The sequence below is a fragment of the Bemisia tabaci genome, chromosome 9 (assembly GCF_918797505.1).
Source record: "Bemisia tabaci chromosome 9, PGI_BMITA_v3".
Classification (NCBI taxonomy): domain Eukaryota; kingdom Metazoa; phylum Arthropoda; class Insecta; order Hemiptera; family Aleyrodidae; genus Bemisia; species Bemisia tabaci.
The window spans coordinates 34,001,778-34,019,647 of record NC_092801.1 but is presented as its reverse complement, the minus strand read 5'-3'; the positions used below and the strand labels follow the sequence as shown (position 1 = coordinate 34,019,647).

The 17,870-nt window shown below is 39.5% G+C and overlaps 2 protein-coding genes across 2 annotated transcripts in view; one reads left to right on the top strand and one right to left on the bottom strand.

Annotated features, from left to right (window-relative positions):
• Nucleotides 1-17,870, bottom strand: part of superdeath (Suppressor of ER stress-induced death) — a 46,912-nt gene that overhangs the window by 22,363 nt on the left and 6,679 nt on the right. The window contains exons 4-7 of the mRNA XM_072304766.1: nucleotides 12,126-12,309; nucleotides 10,295-10,451; nucleotides 8,930-9,011; nucleotides 4,301-4,484 (exon numbers count right to left, since the gene is read on the bottom strand). Of these exons, the coding sequence (XP_072160867.1) occupies nucleotides 4,301-4,484; nucleotides 8,930-9,011; nucleotides 10,295-10,451; nucleotides 12,126-12,309 (607 nt within the window). The remainder of the gene's footprint in view (nucleotides 1-4,300; nucleotides 4,485-8,929; nucleotides 9,012-10,294; nucleotides 10,452-12,125; nucleotides 12,310-17,870) is intronic.
• LOC140225545 (uncharacterized) lies at nucleotides 1,462-4,294 on the top strand. Its single transcript, XM_072304767.1, is given in 2 exon segments — nucleotides 1,462-2,385; nucleotides 2,388-4,294. Coding segments are annotated over 2 exon segments (930 nt in total). The 5' UTR covers nucleotides 1,462-2,015; the 3' UTR covers nucleotides 2,948-4,294.

Genomic DNA, 17,870 nt, shown 5'->3' with positions numbered 1-17,870 from the left:
GGGAGAGGTAAATTTGTTACCTTTCTGAGTAAGACGACTTTAAATACAATTCTACAGATCATCAAAGGAGAGGTGTTGAATATAATCTTTGATGAAATAAAAACAGCTCCCTTTTTCGCCGTAGAGATGGATGGGGGCGCCCCCCCTGGGGGGGGCGGACCCTAACTTTTTTTTTTCAAATGGGAACCCCTATCTTGTGATACATCATTCAAAAGGGCTTAAAAAAAGAAAACTTTTGGCGCAAACCGATTGTCGATACCTCAATTTTTAACAAAATGGCGGCCAAAAAATGGCGGAAATGCGTTTTTTGATTATTTACCGACGTATTCGCTTGAAACTTGGTTTCCACAGGTTTTCGGGCACGAAAAAAACAACGCGTAGCCACCTCCCCGTGGTGAGTCCTGGGTAGTTGAAATGACAAATCAGGAAACACGATTTTCAACTGGCTGAGAGCAACGCACAGGAAATCTGACACATCCCGATTTAAACTTATTTTCCCGCCATTTTTCGGCCGCCATTTTGGAAAAGCTCGGGTATTTTGCAAATCCAATATCGTATTTGTTTTTTTCGTGCTCGAAAACCTGTGGAAACCAAGTTTCAAGCGAATCCGACGGTAAATAACCAAAAAACGCATTTCCGCCATTTTTTGGCCGCCATTTTGTTAAAAATTGAGGTATCGACAATCGGTTTTCGCCAAAAGTTTTCTTTTTTCAAGCCCTTTCGAATGATGTATCACAAGATAGGGGTTCCTATTTGAAAAAAAAGGGTTAGGGTCCGCCCCCCCTTCGAAATTTTGGGTACGCCAAAAAGTAGTTCCCTTTCACCTAGGAATATTCCCCAAATTTCGAATCCCTAGCATTTTTTGTTCATGAGTTATGAGCGGAGGCCCGGACTTTTGAATGAGCCGCCATTTTGTTAAAAATTGAGGTATCGACAATCGGTTTGCGCCAAAAGTTTTCTTTTTTTAAGCCCTTTTGAATGATGTATCACAAGATAGGGGTTCCCGTTTGAAAAAAAAAAGTTAGGGTCCGCCCCCCCTCAGGGGGGGGCGCCCCCCAAAATTTTGGGTACGCTAAAAAGTAGTTCCCTTTGACCTAGGATCATTCCCCAAATTTCAAATCTCTAGCATTTTTTGTTCAAAAGTTATAAGGGGGGTCCCGGACTTCTGGATAACCCTGTATCTAGTTTTGACCAATGCGAAATTGTTGCTAGATATGTGTTGAAGGCTGAGGTGTTTGAAAGATTGATAGGGGTGAAACAAATAACTTCTTCTACGGGAGAATCTCTCTTTAATACTCTTAAAGATACCTTTAAAGAAGGAGAGCTTGATATGAATAAATGTATCGCAGATTCGTTTGATGGAGCCGCTAATATGAGCGGGGAATTTAATGGTGTAAGGGCCAAACTTCAAGCAGCTATCCCTGGGCATATTCACACATGGTGCTCTTCTCACAATTAAATCTTTCTGTCAGTGATATGGGCGGGTGTGCCATTCTTGTAGTGTCTTTCTTCGGTTTGTTGCAAGAAAGCTATACCTTCATTAAAGATTCTCACAAACGCATTGCAGTATACATGTCACACAACCCCAATTTCCGTCTATCAAAAGCCGTTGTAACTAGGTGGAGGAGCAGAAACGACGCCACCGTAAAAATTGTTGGCCGGTTCCATTATTGGTATGGTACCAAAGATGACAGTAAGAAAATTAAGGAACCAGTATACATGGCGTTGATATCTACCCTATCCTTGATCGGCCACTCGAAAAATTTTGATGGTAAGACGAGGAGTACAGCTTTGTCCCTGTTAGCAAAATTTACCTCTTATGAAACTATCATTGTTGTGCAATGACATTTTTATTCATTTTCCAATATACAACACCATTATCTGATTATTTGCAAACTAGGAGTTTAAATTATTCTCAGGTGTCGACTTTAATTTCTGACGCGCAGCAGGATCTGCTCGCTGGAAGAGACAAATTTGACCAAATTCTTGCAGCAACAGATACTTTCGTCGAAAAGATGACGGCGAAACTTGAGAATGCTCTTGTCGAAAATGAAGAGTTAGAAGAAATTACAATTGAGGTGGATTTCCCGGCAAAGCGACAGATCCGGGTGAAACGAATGGCCGGTGAAAAAGCCTCTCATGAGATTGTAGGAACTTCCGGGAGAGAAAGATTTCGACTTACGGTTTTTAACGTTGTTATGGATACTATCACGAAAAGTCTAGAGAACCGTTTCTCTGACCACAAAAGATTGTACTCAGACTTATCTTTGTTTGATCCCAAAAATTTGAGAACCGTTTCTCTGACCACAAAAGATTGTACTCAGACTTATCTTTGTTTGATCCCAAAAATTTCGCAGAGATGCCGTCTGAAATTCCCCCCACTGCTTTGAATAGAATCTGCGAATTACTGCCAAACGTTGACAAAGGTCGATTAGTCGAAGAGCTTCTGTCGTTTGCGCGCTTATGGCCGAATATTTCTAAAGGTCCGTTTAAAATCGATGAAAATAACGCAGATATGCTAGATTCCCATAGTGAATGGGTAAATGAAAACGAGAATGAGAGAACCAGTGAAACTGAAGACGAGACTAAAAATGACCAAATGGGGAATGAGAAATTTTGTAAAGAGAACAAAAGATGTAACGCACGCATATCATGTGCGATAATTGTCATTTATGAGTATAATATGTACGCCATAAGTTTTTCAGAATTGTACAAAGTGTATAGATTTTTATTAACAATTCCGATGACGCAAGTCTCGTGTGAAAGAGCGTTTTCGCAGCTAAAAATCATCAAAACGCGCTTGCGATCAGTAATGGGGCAAGACAACCTCGAGGCATTTATGCTGATGGTTGTCGAGCGAGACATCCTCCTTCGTATCTCCGATGAGCAGATTATTGAAAAATTATGCGAGAAAAGTACTGAACTCCGCAGACTCCTAAGCACCTAAAAGATCAATATTCTGTTCCCTTGGCTCATTTCCTCTTTTTCTTTATGTATATTCGTTGTTCCTACTTTGTCGAAAATAATTAAAAATCTTTTCATACAATATACAGGGTCTGAAATATTTCTTGTTTTCTTGTGTCCCTCATTTTCAAACTTTCAGTTTTTAAAAGCATGATTTTGGATCTCTTGAGCTCTGGCTTGCTTCTTTCAGAGATAACGGTGCTTGGATGCTTCCAATAGCTTTTTTTTGATTGATCGATTTTACATTTATCATCTCACAATTCTTCCGATACTTTTGTTACTATGTTCAATTTCAGAATTTTCATCTGTAAGATTAATCAACTTTGAACCTGAAAATATCGTCAAAATTCGCTTAGGAGAGTTTGATTTTTAAAAAACCCCGCCCCCTCCGAGATTTTGTTTTGCGGGGGGGGGGGGGGGTTGTCTCGCATACTTCTGAGCGAAATATCACATTGCGCCCCCCTAGCCGGCTAAGGGTATGCGCCCCCAGAGGTGCGTCAGTCCGACCCTGCAGCCATGGAGAAAGTGAGAAGTATATTGACTGAAAAGGTCATAGGTTGGGATTGCCAACTATTACAGTACTCTGTAAGTATTGTATATACTTTTTTTCCCTTGAAAAAGATGGTAGGCTGAATAGTCAAAAGAGAAAATATAAGTTCTTGTGTTTGCTTTCCACAAACAAAATATGTACTAATCAACTCAAGAATTCAAGTGATAGAAAAATGGAGGTTTTACAATAACGATTGTGCTCTTTAATTATATGATATTATATTAAAATATCATTAAATATCTTTGTAAGGGGTTGATTTCGGTAATGTTTGTTGTGCGCATCGTGTTCTACGTAAAATTTTGGGTTAAGAAGCATGTATCAGAATGCTGAGATTCGTACCTTGTCTAGTGGTCCATTGTAATCTTATTATTCATTTCCTCTTTTTCATTGACAACTAAACTGACGACCAAAGCTCTCTTACAACTAAAACTCTCGATTAAAACAGTAACAGTCCCTTCAAATCCGCAGTCCAGATTTGTGTGTCTGATGTTGGAGCATCCTCTATTCCAGGCACGTAATAACCCCACGAAAATATAGTTAGTTAGTTAGTTTTAGTTAACGACGATCAGCATCTAGGCTATTTACGTCGGGGACTAGGCAATTTTAAATTTTGACATGGGTCACTTTATTTTGATCCAAGACTATGATTTTGATGTCCGCCACCTCTCTTTGGTTTATTGGCTAGCTGCATCTGGTAGGAGGATAGCACGAAAATATAGCTCAATGTGTGAATATAGCTAAATGCATAAATATTGCTAAATATAGTAAATTAGCTAATTGTAATACTTGGGTCACGGTGGCTGATCCGTCCTCGTAGTTGCGGATGACCGTGACGAGCGGGTACCCCGTTTGAAGGGTCCACGTGTCCATGATCTGCTTCACAGTTTCACTCTTCTCCAGGATCCCATCCTGGTGCGCGAACAGAGTCAGCGAGTGCCACAGGTCGTTCTGGTTCGCGTTCTGATAGCTCCTGAAAACGCATTCAATTGAGAGCATGAACTCGGCTCAATAGACGGCTCAGGAGAAGAAGGAATATCTTCGACTTACCTGCCCGCTTTGAGTAACTTACTCGATGACTGTAGATGTGGCGATAATAAGTCTGATAGCTTGAGGACTAATCTAGATGGCAGATTTCTGCACCTATACTAGTCTGAGGCTTGAAAGAGTAGCATTGACACAGAAACGGCACATGGAGCAAATAAAATTACACAGAAATCTTCTTTCATCTATTTATTACATCTTGTCTCTTAACATTGTTAATTTTCTCTTTTTGTTTTGTTTTTCTTTTATGAGTTATATCTACACTTCTATTTGGTACATATTTTATTAAGACAACAACTGCAGTATTAAATACTGTTAGTTAGAATAATAAGTATCGTATTAGAATACTTATTATACGTTCTTTACTCTTATAACTTTAACTTAATATTAAAAATAGTCAATAGATACCTTAGGTTAATTGGGTAGTAGTGACACTTATTGTATTGGTTAATATCAATAAAATTAAAAAAAAAAAAAAAAAAAAAAAAAAAACTCATCGCCAGATCCTTCGCGACGATGGTTTCGTTAGGCCAACGTCAAGTTAAGGTAATGTTCAAGCTCAAATGTTGATGTTGCACGATTTAGTTAGTTTTTAATTTTTTAGATTTATTTCATTTGAGAATGGGCACGTAATTAGCCCGAAACGTCCTGGTTTGTTCGTTCGATTTCCTTGGCCTTGGAAACCCATTTGTTTAGTACGTAATGTGTTCGTATTGTTAATTTTTAAGGACGAGTGGAAGGAACGTCGGGGTACATGACACCACGGAACAGAACTTAACACTCCATTTGTACAAAAAACAATCAGACGTCGAAAGTATGTGCACTGATGATTGTGGTTACGTTCAAAGCTCAAATGTTAAAGATAAATGATCGTTTTCTTGTTATAATTTTAAATTTTTTAGCTTTTGTTCCAATTCATGATCAGGCGAATGACTGCCTTGAATAAAACAGTCAATTTCATTATTGCCTTAGTAGGCAAGTTTTTAGAATAAGACCGGAAATCTTATCAAAACCGCTGTTCATAGCGCCTTGATTTAGACCCATTGAGTATCAATACTTTAATGTCAAGGAAAAAGTAAGTAATTTAATTGAAGGCGTTTTGTGTTACAGCGTTTCGGAAGTTGTTTCTCAACAGTTGTAATTGTAATAATTGGGGAACCAACAATGCGCATGCGCGTATGTGTACCGCCAAATTTCGCAGTGTTAATGGAGGTGTGACTTGTGCCTCTGTCTAGATTCTTTGTAAAATGTCAGAAATGAATAATAAAACAACCAAGAGCCGAAAATCCCGGGATCCCTCGAGAAACGGGAGACACATGAGCGCGGAACAAAGAGCTCACCTCATAGCTTTTCAGGAATCCCATCCGACATTTGCAAAAACAAATATGTGCCCTGGGCCCATGGGCAAGTTTCAAGGAGATGTTCTCTGGACGTCGTTGGCCGAGGAGCTGAACAAGATGGGGCCGGCTGTAAGGCCGGTCAAGAAGTGGCGGCAGGTAAGCAGAGACCTCGCAAGATCGGCGCGAATTTTTAAAAAAACACTTGAGAGGTTGATGGAGGAAGTTTCCTCATCTTACCTTTAGAGCAGGGCTGATAGCCGAGTAGAATCAAATAAGTTTTGCTCTACCATGTCTCCCGACTTTTTAGCCCTTTAAAATGGAAAAATCTGACTTTTTTGTTTTTAAATTTGTTCAAAATTTTACGCTTAATCAGATCCCAACATCGTTTCAGGCAGTTTTTGCCATTTAATATCAGAATTTTGGCCCTAAACAGCTGAAATATCCTGTACCGTAGCCTGTCTGCGACTCAAGTGCGCAACTTTAGCGCTTCATAACCATCATCTTGCATCTAAATACTTCCACTTCTGCTGTAAATTCACACTAAACTTGTACCTAACTTATTATTTTCAGTTATATTCATCCAAATAAGTGAAAATATTGACCGTCTGTGCGTCAAGCAGCCTTGTCTGCGGAATTCGCGTCCTGTACCGTAGCCCCCTGTTTTCAGCATCATTTCGTCCGCTACAGTGCAGCACTGAAGAACTTTGTTTACTTTTTTTGTGTTTTCGTAACTGTCGTGCACGTTGTAGCCGAGAGGAGGAAAAAAACCGGAATGAAAAGGTAAATTTTGACCGTTTTTTATGAGTTTCTAGGTTTAACGACCATCTAGGATGTCCTTACCGTATACCTACCTTTTTAATGCATAAATCACTTCAAACTCTCGAATTTTGGTATGTTTCGATACGCTCTGATATCTTAACCTCAAATCCAGAATTTCAACCACATGCGTGAATATGCCCGAGCACCGTTACCAATAATCACACGGTTTGTCCGCACCGTAGCCGTCCGTACCGTAGCCCGTAGCCGTCCGGTACCGTAGCCCGTAGCTCACGCGCGATGCGGCCGGGTCTACGGTAAGTACGGACAAAATGCGAAAGTCATCCAAAGATCGGTGCGCTGTTAGATAGATCACCCCACTTTACTTTATTTTATCTATCACCAAAATTTGGAATTTAAAAAAAAAAAGAGAGATGCATTTTTTTTTAGTACGACTTGACTTAGAAGAAGGAGGCTTTTTTATCGATGATTGCATAAGGATCGCCATCTTTTTATTTTTTTCATTTTTTCTTTTAGAACTTTGAGTCCTCTTTTTCGTCTGAAGTTCATAGCAATTTATTCGTTTAATATTTATTCGTTAATATCTAACTAATTTTTTTCTTATTGTCCTTTAAATATTTATTTAAGGTGATTTGTGACCACATTTTCGATAATTTTACCTTTTTGTTTTCTTTCTTATTTTGTAAAAGTGCACCTAAAACGTTCTAACGTTGTCAAGCTTGTTTTAAGAACTCAGCTTCTAAGATTTGTCCCTACTTATTTAATGCGTTTACTTTAAAAAAAAAGCAGTTCATTATTTTTAAAAAACTGATTTACCTACTCTTTTTACCTTTATTGCCTGTAATTATTTATAAAAGTGGCACTTATAAGCTATGCTATAACTTAGTTTATTCCCCAAATGAATTTCAGTTCTTTATAATTCGGCCCTTGCATACAGTAATATTTACGAATGTCTCTTCGTCCTTACCGTAGCCCGTTTGACCGTACCGTAACGTTACTGTCCTGTACCGTAGACCAGTAAAAAATTGTACAATTTGTAGCTTTAAAAAGAGCAAACCTGTAGAAATTCTTTAAAAAGATGTCTACCACATCTTCTAAGTTAGTTCTAAAGAAATTAATTAAAATTAAGCGTTTAATTACATTTCCTGGCTTTTTTAGGAGAAAAATGATGGCGCAAAATTCTAGAAATCGGACTTAAGGGCAATTTGGGGGCTAAATTTTGAAAGTAAAAACTTTGAAGGATATGTTGTTTTATTCTTTTACAAGAATATAGCTCTATGAGTGCAAAAAAACTTAAAACGGTATTATTATCGCACGTATTGATAGAAAAACAAGCCTGTTTAGTTGGTCTACGGTACGGACAAAAAATTTAACTTCCAGTGATAAAAGAGGCCAAAAAAAAAATGTCTGTTGAAAACGAAGATTGACCACTATTGAAATCGACTTTCCAAGAGTATGAGGACTTCAGAAAACATGCTGAAGTCTTAAAATAACTGAAGTCACTTTTTAAATAAACGATGGCTCCAAGAGCAAAACTTATTTGATTCTACTCAGCCGACGTCCTCTCTCCTGCTAGTGCATCGTGGCAGCAAACGGCGATGGCCCAAGCGTCCTCTTTCCGCAATCGGAAATTCTGCTGGAATACTTTCTTTGGCATGTTAAATGGGTTGCAATTGTCCCTTAACGTTTTCCTCCATATTCTTCTCTCCTTAATTAGTGCTCGCTCCTCTATCTCTTCATTTACAACATCCTCGTAGTTCTCAATGACTAGCACGAGATTCGCCATCTTTGAAACTAAACCCAAATCGATGGAAAACTTGGTTTTTCACGAAATCGATGGAAATCCAAATCGATGGGTCCGGACCCATCGATTTGGATTTCCATCGATTTCGGGATTCTGATCGATTTAGGGCCGTATTTCTGCATTTTTGCATCGATTTGTGTCCTATCGATTTGACCGGCCCATAAGCGCAATGCTTTTCTAGATCGATAGCATCCCCAAATCGATCAGAATTTCTGTCAGAATTCGATCGTTCATAATCGGCCTGCTGGACAAGGATACAACAAATCAAGCGCCAACATTAGAATAAAAAACCTCGAAAAACCGTTGAAATGCTTCGGTCCGAAAGATTTGAGTTATGATAGTTCTAGGAGGGGCTCCATATTCTAAATATCTTTCGACCAATTGCATTGCTAAATGCTTGCGGGTAACAGAGGATTACAAAAGCCGGAGATTATAATAATACGGCCATCTTACTTTTCAAGAAGGTAGTGGTTCAGCCCCTTTTTGAAGACCGGTGTTGTAAGGAAATGATCCATCATGCGAATGAGGCAGGCTCCTGCAACAAGTCGGGAAGAAAAGCTTCTGTGATGTAACTCAGCAGAACTTCTGAGTTTTTCAGTTTCAATGTTTCTATGTGTACGTTGTTTTTCTACCTCTGTATAATATTGTGAATATTGAACTTCGGTAAAAACATTAGACAATTGTTTCACTGAAAGAATTTTGTTTTACCCATTGACACTAGGAACCTAATCGTTTCACGCAAGAAAGAAAAAATAGGAAATGAAACTTCTCGTGTTCATCAAAATTCCATCTAGTTCAATTTATTCCTACACTGGAAAAAAAAACACATTGAATCTGGAGTTCAGACTTTAAAAAACATCGACAAGAAAATATACTCTTGATTCATTCATATTTAAGCTTAAATCAAGAGCCAAGCCTATTTCCTTTTGATTTAAGCTTAAATCTGATTGAATCAAGAGTCCTTTTTCTTGTCAATGTTTTCAAGAGTCTGGACTCAAGATCGTATGTGTTTTTTTTCCAGTGTTGTGCCAATTAGCGGGTATTTAAAGTCATATGACAACATCAAAAGGTTTACCTCACGTAAATATGTCAAATGTCGCAGTGATTCAACACAAATAAGACAAATTGCTTAGATGGAAGAAAAACTTTCTCATCATATTACAAACGGATCTACGATAAAAACTGCATCGACCTATGACGACAATAGTTTATGAATTCTGGTGGATTCATATAAAAACTGTATCATTCGGGGAGGTCCTCATCATAAGAATAATGTATTCTTCGTTTGGTTTCGGAACACCGACGTTTAGAACAACACTGTCGGTCTATAATTGGCGCCGCAAATAAAAAATCAAAACTGAACATAAGACATATTCATCCCAATGACGATGAAATCCTCATATCCCAAGATAATTTTTGTTTGGGAAAAAATTAGATTCAAGTTCCCATTGTCTGGATCATTAATTTATCCCTGGAAAAAATTCAACTGATAAATTACTCCCCCATATTGCTGACTCACCAGTTATTCCGTCCCCAGAGGAGGTGGGAATGCAAACGAGGTTGAAGATGAGGAATTATTTGTCACTTTACTTGCCGGATTTTCAGAAAGAAGTACGAATTCTGTTTTAAAAAGTGACATTTTAAAGGGGAACTACATTCCAAAATTATCTCGGGTTTTCTCTCTCACGCGAGAGCGAAAACGTAAAAAATGAGCCTTTAAGTGATAATCGAAATTCCATCAGGTTCTATTAATTTTGTGCTCAGGTAAATGGGTATTTAAAGCCATAAAACGCAGGAGAGTAAACGTGAAAACTGAACCTTTTCCGTACGAGATCCTGTCGAAAATCTCCGAAATTTCGTCCGGGTGAGAGACAGGAGTGTATACAGGATGCGACGACTGCAGAGAGTCCAAGGTAAGCACCAAGTGCAGCTCATTCGTGACCAGTTGCTCCATTACATGCCATTTCGGCTCCACCTACGGCACGAGAACATTTACTCCCAACATGACTTTGAAAAAGAAACCTCCAACCTTAACAAATATTTCATTTCAATTTTCTGTTTCCTCGGCTTGAGTGTGGCCATTACTGGACATCCGCATTTTCAAATGATTGTATCGACGCTTCTCAAGGAGGGTATTTTTTGTGAAAAATAAAATCTTGAAACACATGCAATATTTCACGAAATTTCGAAATATTATTAATTATACTGAAAAATATCAGTTCCTTTTCATGTTCCGCAAAATGTAAAAATTGAGCATTTCTTCAATATTGGTGAACTTGAGTGCCATCTTGAATGAGATTAAGGAAATCGCAAAAATGGTGTGTTCTTCATTCGCCGGACCAATTAAACAGTTCTTAGCCGCTAGAATACCAGTTAAACCTTGGCAAAAGGATGCATGCAATGCAGGATGACGTTCAAGTCAGCGCAAGGGCGGGCTTTACCGCCGGCTAGGACTCTCAGTTGCAGCACCGCAAATGATATAACCATTGCAAATGTTAATTTTGCGTCCACGGCAAAGAAAAAATTTGGACGGCCAAACAAAAAACCCTTATTCATTTACGGACCCCATTGGATCGGAGCTTAAAAATTGTCACACTCATTCAGTGATCGAATTTGGGCCAGTTTGTACAATTATCGACTTAGATTTCGTCGACGCAAAATCTCTGAGCAGTGATCAGCAACATTTAATCCTGAATTTCATGGCAGTTTCAGGAGGTTATTCCGAAGAAAGCCTTGCAAGGAGAAAATCAGGAAAAATGGCTCACACGATGGATCGGATCACATGCAACTGCTTATTTTAGCGATCCGGCCTAACCGAGGAAGATCAGTCACTGGTTTCCTTATCGGACATTACTTAATGAGATTTCTCGGCGAGGAAAAATCAAGTTTATACTTGATTTTTCCTGGACTGTTTGGACTGTACTTACGTACAGTCCACGTGGGTCCAAGGACAATTTGGGTTTTGAGCGATGACTATACGGCGAAAGTCGAGGATCGCTTAGTGAAAGTTTTCAGATTAAAAATCAAAGGTGAGGATTGTGTAAAAGGAAAATGGTAATATAGAAGACTGGGCCCTGTTCTGGCGACAGAACAGAAAGAGCATATGAAATGGTGATATTATAGTTTTTGCAGCGGGGAGAGGTAACGTATTCGCAAGTGAGGGACGTACAGTCATCGACGGGATTTTTGACCTGCAAAATATAGTCGAACATCTTCGAATGAGCGTATACTATGTCGGAATAACTTCATCGTCATGACCTTTGGGTCAGAAGCTGTGTCAATAATGAAATCAACCGTGTTAACAGAGAGGTCGCAAAATAAATTTCAATATCATGATAATACATACAACCATGGCTTAAGAGTAAATTGTATCAGTGCGTCTCATCATACACTGGTAAAAAAATAAAAACCTCTTGGACCAATGCCGCATTGCATTGACTTATGAGTGCAGTTTCTTGTCGCCGGATTTAAGAGTCTTGAACTCTTGTTTCAAGCGGATTTTGCATTGATTCAAGCGGATTTTGTACTGATTCAAGCGGATTTTGCATTGAAACAAGAGTCCAGACTCTTAAATCCGGCGACAAGAAACTGCACTCTTGAACCAAGAGGTTTTTTTACCAGTGCAGCTAAGACGGACCCATTGCCTTACCGAGTCCATGCCGATGTACTCGACGTAGCTGGCGAACCCCTCGTTGAGCCATAGATCAGACCACCACTCCAGCGTGACCAGGTTGCCGAACCATTGGTGGGCCAGCTCGTGAGCCACCACGGTCACCACCCTCTCCTTCTGGCTCATAGAAGAGGTCTCCTGCTGGTAGAGCATCGCTGTTTCCCTGCATCAACGTTCACATTTGAGGAATTCATCTATTTATCAACACTTCATTCACTGAGAAACTAATATGAGGAATGGAACCGTGATGGTGTACATTATTTTATGTGTATTGATTATTTACATGATATAGTTGCTGAAGCTTTCCAGTTGCACCTTGTAACGACGCAAATCCCCCTTCTCTGCAAAGCACACTGAGAAAAAACTATGGTTTATAAACCTATTAGAGGTAAATATGGAACACCTATAATAGTCGTAAATAAACTAATGATTCTCGGTCTGTGAACCATACTAAGGTCTCTGTACCTAATTGAGGTACAGGTACCATAACTAAGGTATATGTGCTATTATTATATGTAGAGGTACTACTATTAGTGGTGTTCCATATTTACCTCTAATAGGTTTATAAGCCATAGTTTTTTCTCAGTGCAGGATCAGGACATCAGAGGCACATACGTCCTTCTGGTATAAGATAAGCCAACGTTACTGGAGGTGCCGGAATGAGCTCGCCGGGATCCTGGATTCGGGCGCCAATTTTAAAAATGATGAGTTTGAAAGAGGGGAAGAATGATCAAAATCGTATGTCTCAAATTGCTTGGTTTATTTACAAAAGAATGTCCCCTACGAATAATTTCATTCTCCGTTTTAAGTTTTTCTCCTTCTTTTGTAGACCAAAATAGCGACAAATGTGTCACGGCTTGGCGACACCGCGCCGCGACGCCCGGTGACGGTAAATCAGCTGTTTGAACAATGAAAAGAAATGGAATACTGTTTCTCTCCTTTTTCTCTCTCGAAGATGCTCATTGTACTGCGCAATCAGGGTTTTCCGTAGTTTTACCCAAAACGAAAAATTGTAAAAAATTCTTAACTACTATAAACTTCTGTAGGAAATTTTCCTACATCCATTTCTATAAATTTAATATTTATCTTCCTTGTAACAAAAATATTGCAATGAATGTCGAGATCGTCTTCCAATACGTTTGACCGACTCACAATCTCAGGAAATACCTCGGTCTCAAGTATTGAAACCTCCAACACCGCAACCTGAATCTTCCCCTCAGCCAAACAGTGAGCTTCAAATCAATCTGATGGCCCTCTAAGCCTAACATTGTTCATCACCCTCTCCTTTCCGGAGGGTCATCTCTTTTCTCATCTTTTCTGAATCTTTCTCGACTCGAGGTGCACGTTAGTGAGTGGCATCTCGCCTAGCTTCACTCCTCCTCTCCTCTTAAATGTATCCTGGAATTTCAAACCTTGAGGTGCACGTTAGTGAGTGGCATTTCGGCAAAATTATTATCATAATTTTGAGTGTAGTTTGAGTGTAGGATCCTCACAAATTTAGCTAACGAAAGGACATTCTTTAGTAAATAAACCAAGAAATTTTAACTTACATGTAAATAATCCACATTCCCCCGATGTGGTAACTACAGATGGTCCCCGGGCATCTTCCCCTGGTCCCTTATAATATAGACTTAAGATATTATTTCTCATAGTCCAGGCGCCTGGTAAGTCTACCTGGAATTTTGGGTACACAGCGATTTTTTTGGCCTACTTTATGTTTTTTGGGTCGCTGAATCCGAATCTGAAGTTTCCGCACGCGTATCTGGTGAGCATTTTCCGCTATTTTGAAAAAATGGCCTAAAAAGGCCTTTTTTTGCGGTTTTTTTGATATAGCGGCTACGGATGAGGAAAAGTCCCGGATTTAGCTAATGTTTTGAATAGCTGACATAATTTGGAAGAAAATGGTATATAAATATGCTAGGTTTGCTCAAAAATTGAGGAACCTCGGATTTCGGAACTTTGAAACGCTTCGGAACTTGGCTGACCGCGGCGAGCCGGATCGCGCGTTGACGGGTGCGCCGCGAAAACGTGAATGGGCGCGATGTTCACGATGCTGTATCTTCCTCAATTTTTAAGCAAACCTAACATATGTATACACCATTTTCTTCCAAATTATGTCAGCTATTCAAAACATTAGCTAAATCCGGGACTTTTCCTCATCCGTAGCCGCTATATCAAAAAAACCGCAAAAAAAAGGCCTTTTTAGGCCATTTTTTCAAAATAGCGGAAAATGCTCACCAGATACGCGTGCGGAAACTTCAGATTCGGATTCAGCGACCCAAAAAACATAAAGTAAGCCAAAAAAATCGCTGTGTACCCAAAATTCCAGGTAGCCTCATTTTTAGCTACCAGGCGCCTGGACTATCATGTACTCCTGATTCTTAGAGACTATAATTATCATATATAAATCTAACAAGGGCGATAGAGATATCTACCGATAATTTCCGTCCTATTCAAATGTAAATAATTTTATCAACACCATGTAAACAATTATTATATGCACACTCATTTATTTTGTATCACATTAAAACTGAATAAAGTCAGATGGGGAATGTCCCTGAAAAAAAAAAATAAAAAACCAAGAAATTTGAGACTTCACCCAAGAAGACACCGTTTTTGAGTCGAAAACGACACATATATGACAAGGAGGAGGATGTGAGGGTCAAATCCAAAAATTATGGACTATTATCATCTCCTCCGGGTTAGTTGTCAATATGGCAGAAACTGGTATATCTAGCACTATTGTAGGCCAAGGAGATAACCAGGTGTTAGTCTTGTTGATCCCTGTCTTAGATCCCGCTTGTAGCCCAGATGAATACCTGAGGAAGTATGCGCTAGAAGTGGATAAGGTAGTGCGGAATGTTCTTGTCAACTTAGAGCGGATCATGACAGATATTGGCATGAAATTAAAATTGGAAAAGACATATGTGTCTACTAGCTTACTAAATTACGGGAAAGATATCATCTACAATGGTAGCTATTCATCAGGTTCACTCAAGAAAATGTCTAAGACATATTCAAATGTGAATGATATTTATCCTACACTTAGAAACAGACTAGCTGCCATTTCTACATCAGCCCGAGCAGCAACGATGAAGGGGTTCGATGCCATAGCTCCGTATATGGTATCGATGTTCGAGTCTCTAAACACACTCGGTAGGGAGTGTCGGTTTGGATCTACTAACAAAAGCCGTTTAAAAGACATATTAGCAGCAGAAGGAGTTGAGTGGGGAGATGATATGAAGCTTTTGTCCCTAATTGTTCCGCCTGATGCTGGGGGATTTCCGGTGGTCCCTTTCCCAGCCTTACTATACCGTGGGCACCCGGACACATACATGACTTATTTTATATGGATTAAGCACCTGGCAAAGACCTTCCCGATTGCAAAGAGATTTCTTGGTTATGTATGTAGTGAGTACTCCCTAGAGCCCCAACGTGAATTTGCACACCTGATACAGGACCCCCATGCAATTAATCATAGGAAATCGCGAGACGCACCGCAAACCAGATAAAAGATATGCTGCTATCCTCTCTTCGAGATACCAGTAAAAATAAAGAAATTGCTTTAATGTTCGCTAATATCAGTGATGCTGCTAAGGCTGAACAAGAGGCCTATCTCGCTACAGTTGAGGCTTGTTATCCCCGGGTGCTGAATGAGATTTGGAGTTTCTCGCCCCAGGGCTTTATGATGAGCTTCTTGGCTATATTTAACGATACCAGAACCATGAAGATGTTATTACAACCTAAGGAGGCCACCAGTCTGATCAAGTCTCTGAAAGATGAAGATACTGAAATTATAAGCCATTTCGCCTGGCTACGTAGTCTTACGTCAATCATCTTGTATCGTCAATGAACCCTTCACAAATAATCCTGATACATGGGAGCATGAATTAGATACTTTTGCCAAATGCTCATATACGGCAGTAAAGAAAATCAGAGACAATAGTTGGGGTAGAAAGGTGGAGGGTGTCGCAGTACCACATCCGATAGAACAGACCCAACTGTGCATACTAGGAGAGTCAGCCTGTTCATTTTCGGACTGTAAGTGTACCCCGTATATCCTTTGTGTTAAACACTCTGTAGCAAAGGGCACCGATAGGGAGTTTCTTAAGCGAGGAACATTTAGGCACTACTTAGGGTCAAAAACTACTGAGAAGAGGTCCGGTGCGGTCCTTAAATATCCTAAGACTGAGCGTGCTCTACTAGCTGCTCAGCAGTTACGTAGAGTGGCAGATTGGATGACAAACCCGGATGATCTCACTGACACATTAAGGTCATACATCGAGTCTGTCATATTATCAAGGACAGATGCGAGTGAGAACTTCCTGAAACTCACTGCAGGAGAAAACTATGCCACGTCCGGTTTTCGTCGGTTCCCTGATGTAACGTCCAAGCATGAAAGCAGGCCAGGTATGATAGTGAATATCAATTGTCATATCATCATCAGTAGTGATAAACTTGGGGTGTTTTCTTTGGGAAAAGAGAACCACAACATACTGTTCCAGGGATGTTACCTGTCCTCATTCTCTTTTGTAGAAGAAATGGCTGTACATACATATGAAAGACTACAGTTGGGATCAGCAACTGATCATTCACCAACACTTTCCATGTGAATCTTGCCTCCAACTATTAACTGAAGTCCCCTTGAAGAGTACTGCAGAGCCTCCAACGGTACCAACCTTTACAGACAGCAAGATATTGTACTCAGTAGTAGACACTGATCTTATTCATATACCTGATGGAAGTTTGATTAGGTTATACAGGGTGGGCCAGAAGTTCCAGGACGGTCGGCTAACTTTTGAACGGTTCGAGATAGAAAAATGAAACTTTGCGAATGTTCCTATCTCAAAGGGGACCATCTTTTGGGGGAGTCAAAATTTTGGTCCCCCCTAAGGGAGGGGGCGGGGGGCCCCCAACTTTTTTTTTTCAAATGGCAACCCCTATCTTGTGATAGCTCATTCGAAAGACCATAAAAAACTAAGAATTTTGGCGCAAACCGCAGATCAATATCTCAATTTTTGACCGAGTTATGATAGGATCAAAGGTCAAATTTGACCTATTTTCAAAAAATCACAACTCCGGTTCAAATTATCGTAAAGAAAAAAATAAAACGGGAAAATTTACTAATTGTGTTCGCTTTTTTGTAAACATTGCAGAAATCACTTCGAACTAATTTTAAGGGGGGATTCGGACCTCCAAATACGTCAATTCAAAGGTCACTCAATTCTCCCGCGAAATAAGCCAATTTCCCCTAGATTTGCCTCCACATTATCTCAGTAAGGTCAAAATCAGTTTAACATTACGTTGGGCAAGTCCCCAAATTTCAGGAAAAGTTAAAAAAACGCTTAAACCGTTAAAAAAAAATTAAATTTGACCGTTTAAATTGGTTTTTTTTTAACTTTTCCTGAAATTTGGGGACTTGCCCAACGTAATGTTGAACTGATTTTGACCTTACTGAGATAATGTGGAGGCAAATCTAGGGGAAATTGGCTTATTTCGCGGGAGAATTGAGTGACCTTTGAATTGACGTATTTGGAGGTCCGAATCCCCCCTTAAAATTAGTTCGAAGTGATTTCTGCAATGTTTACAAAAAAGCGAACACAATTAGTAAATTTTCCCGTTTTATTTTTTTCTTTACGATAATTTGAACCGGAGTTGTGATTTTTTGAAAATAGGTCAAATTTGACCTTTGATCCTATCATAACTCGGTCAAAAATTGAGATA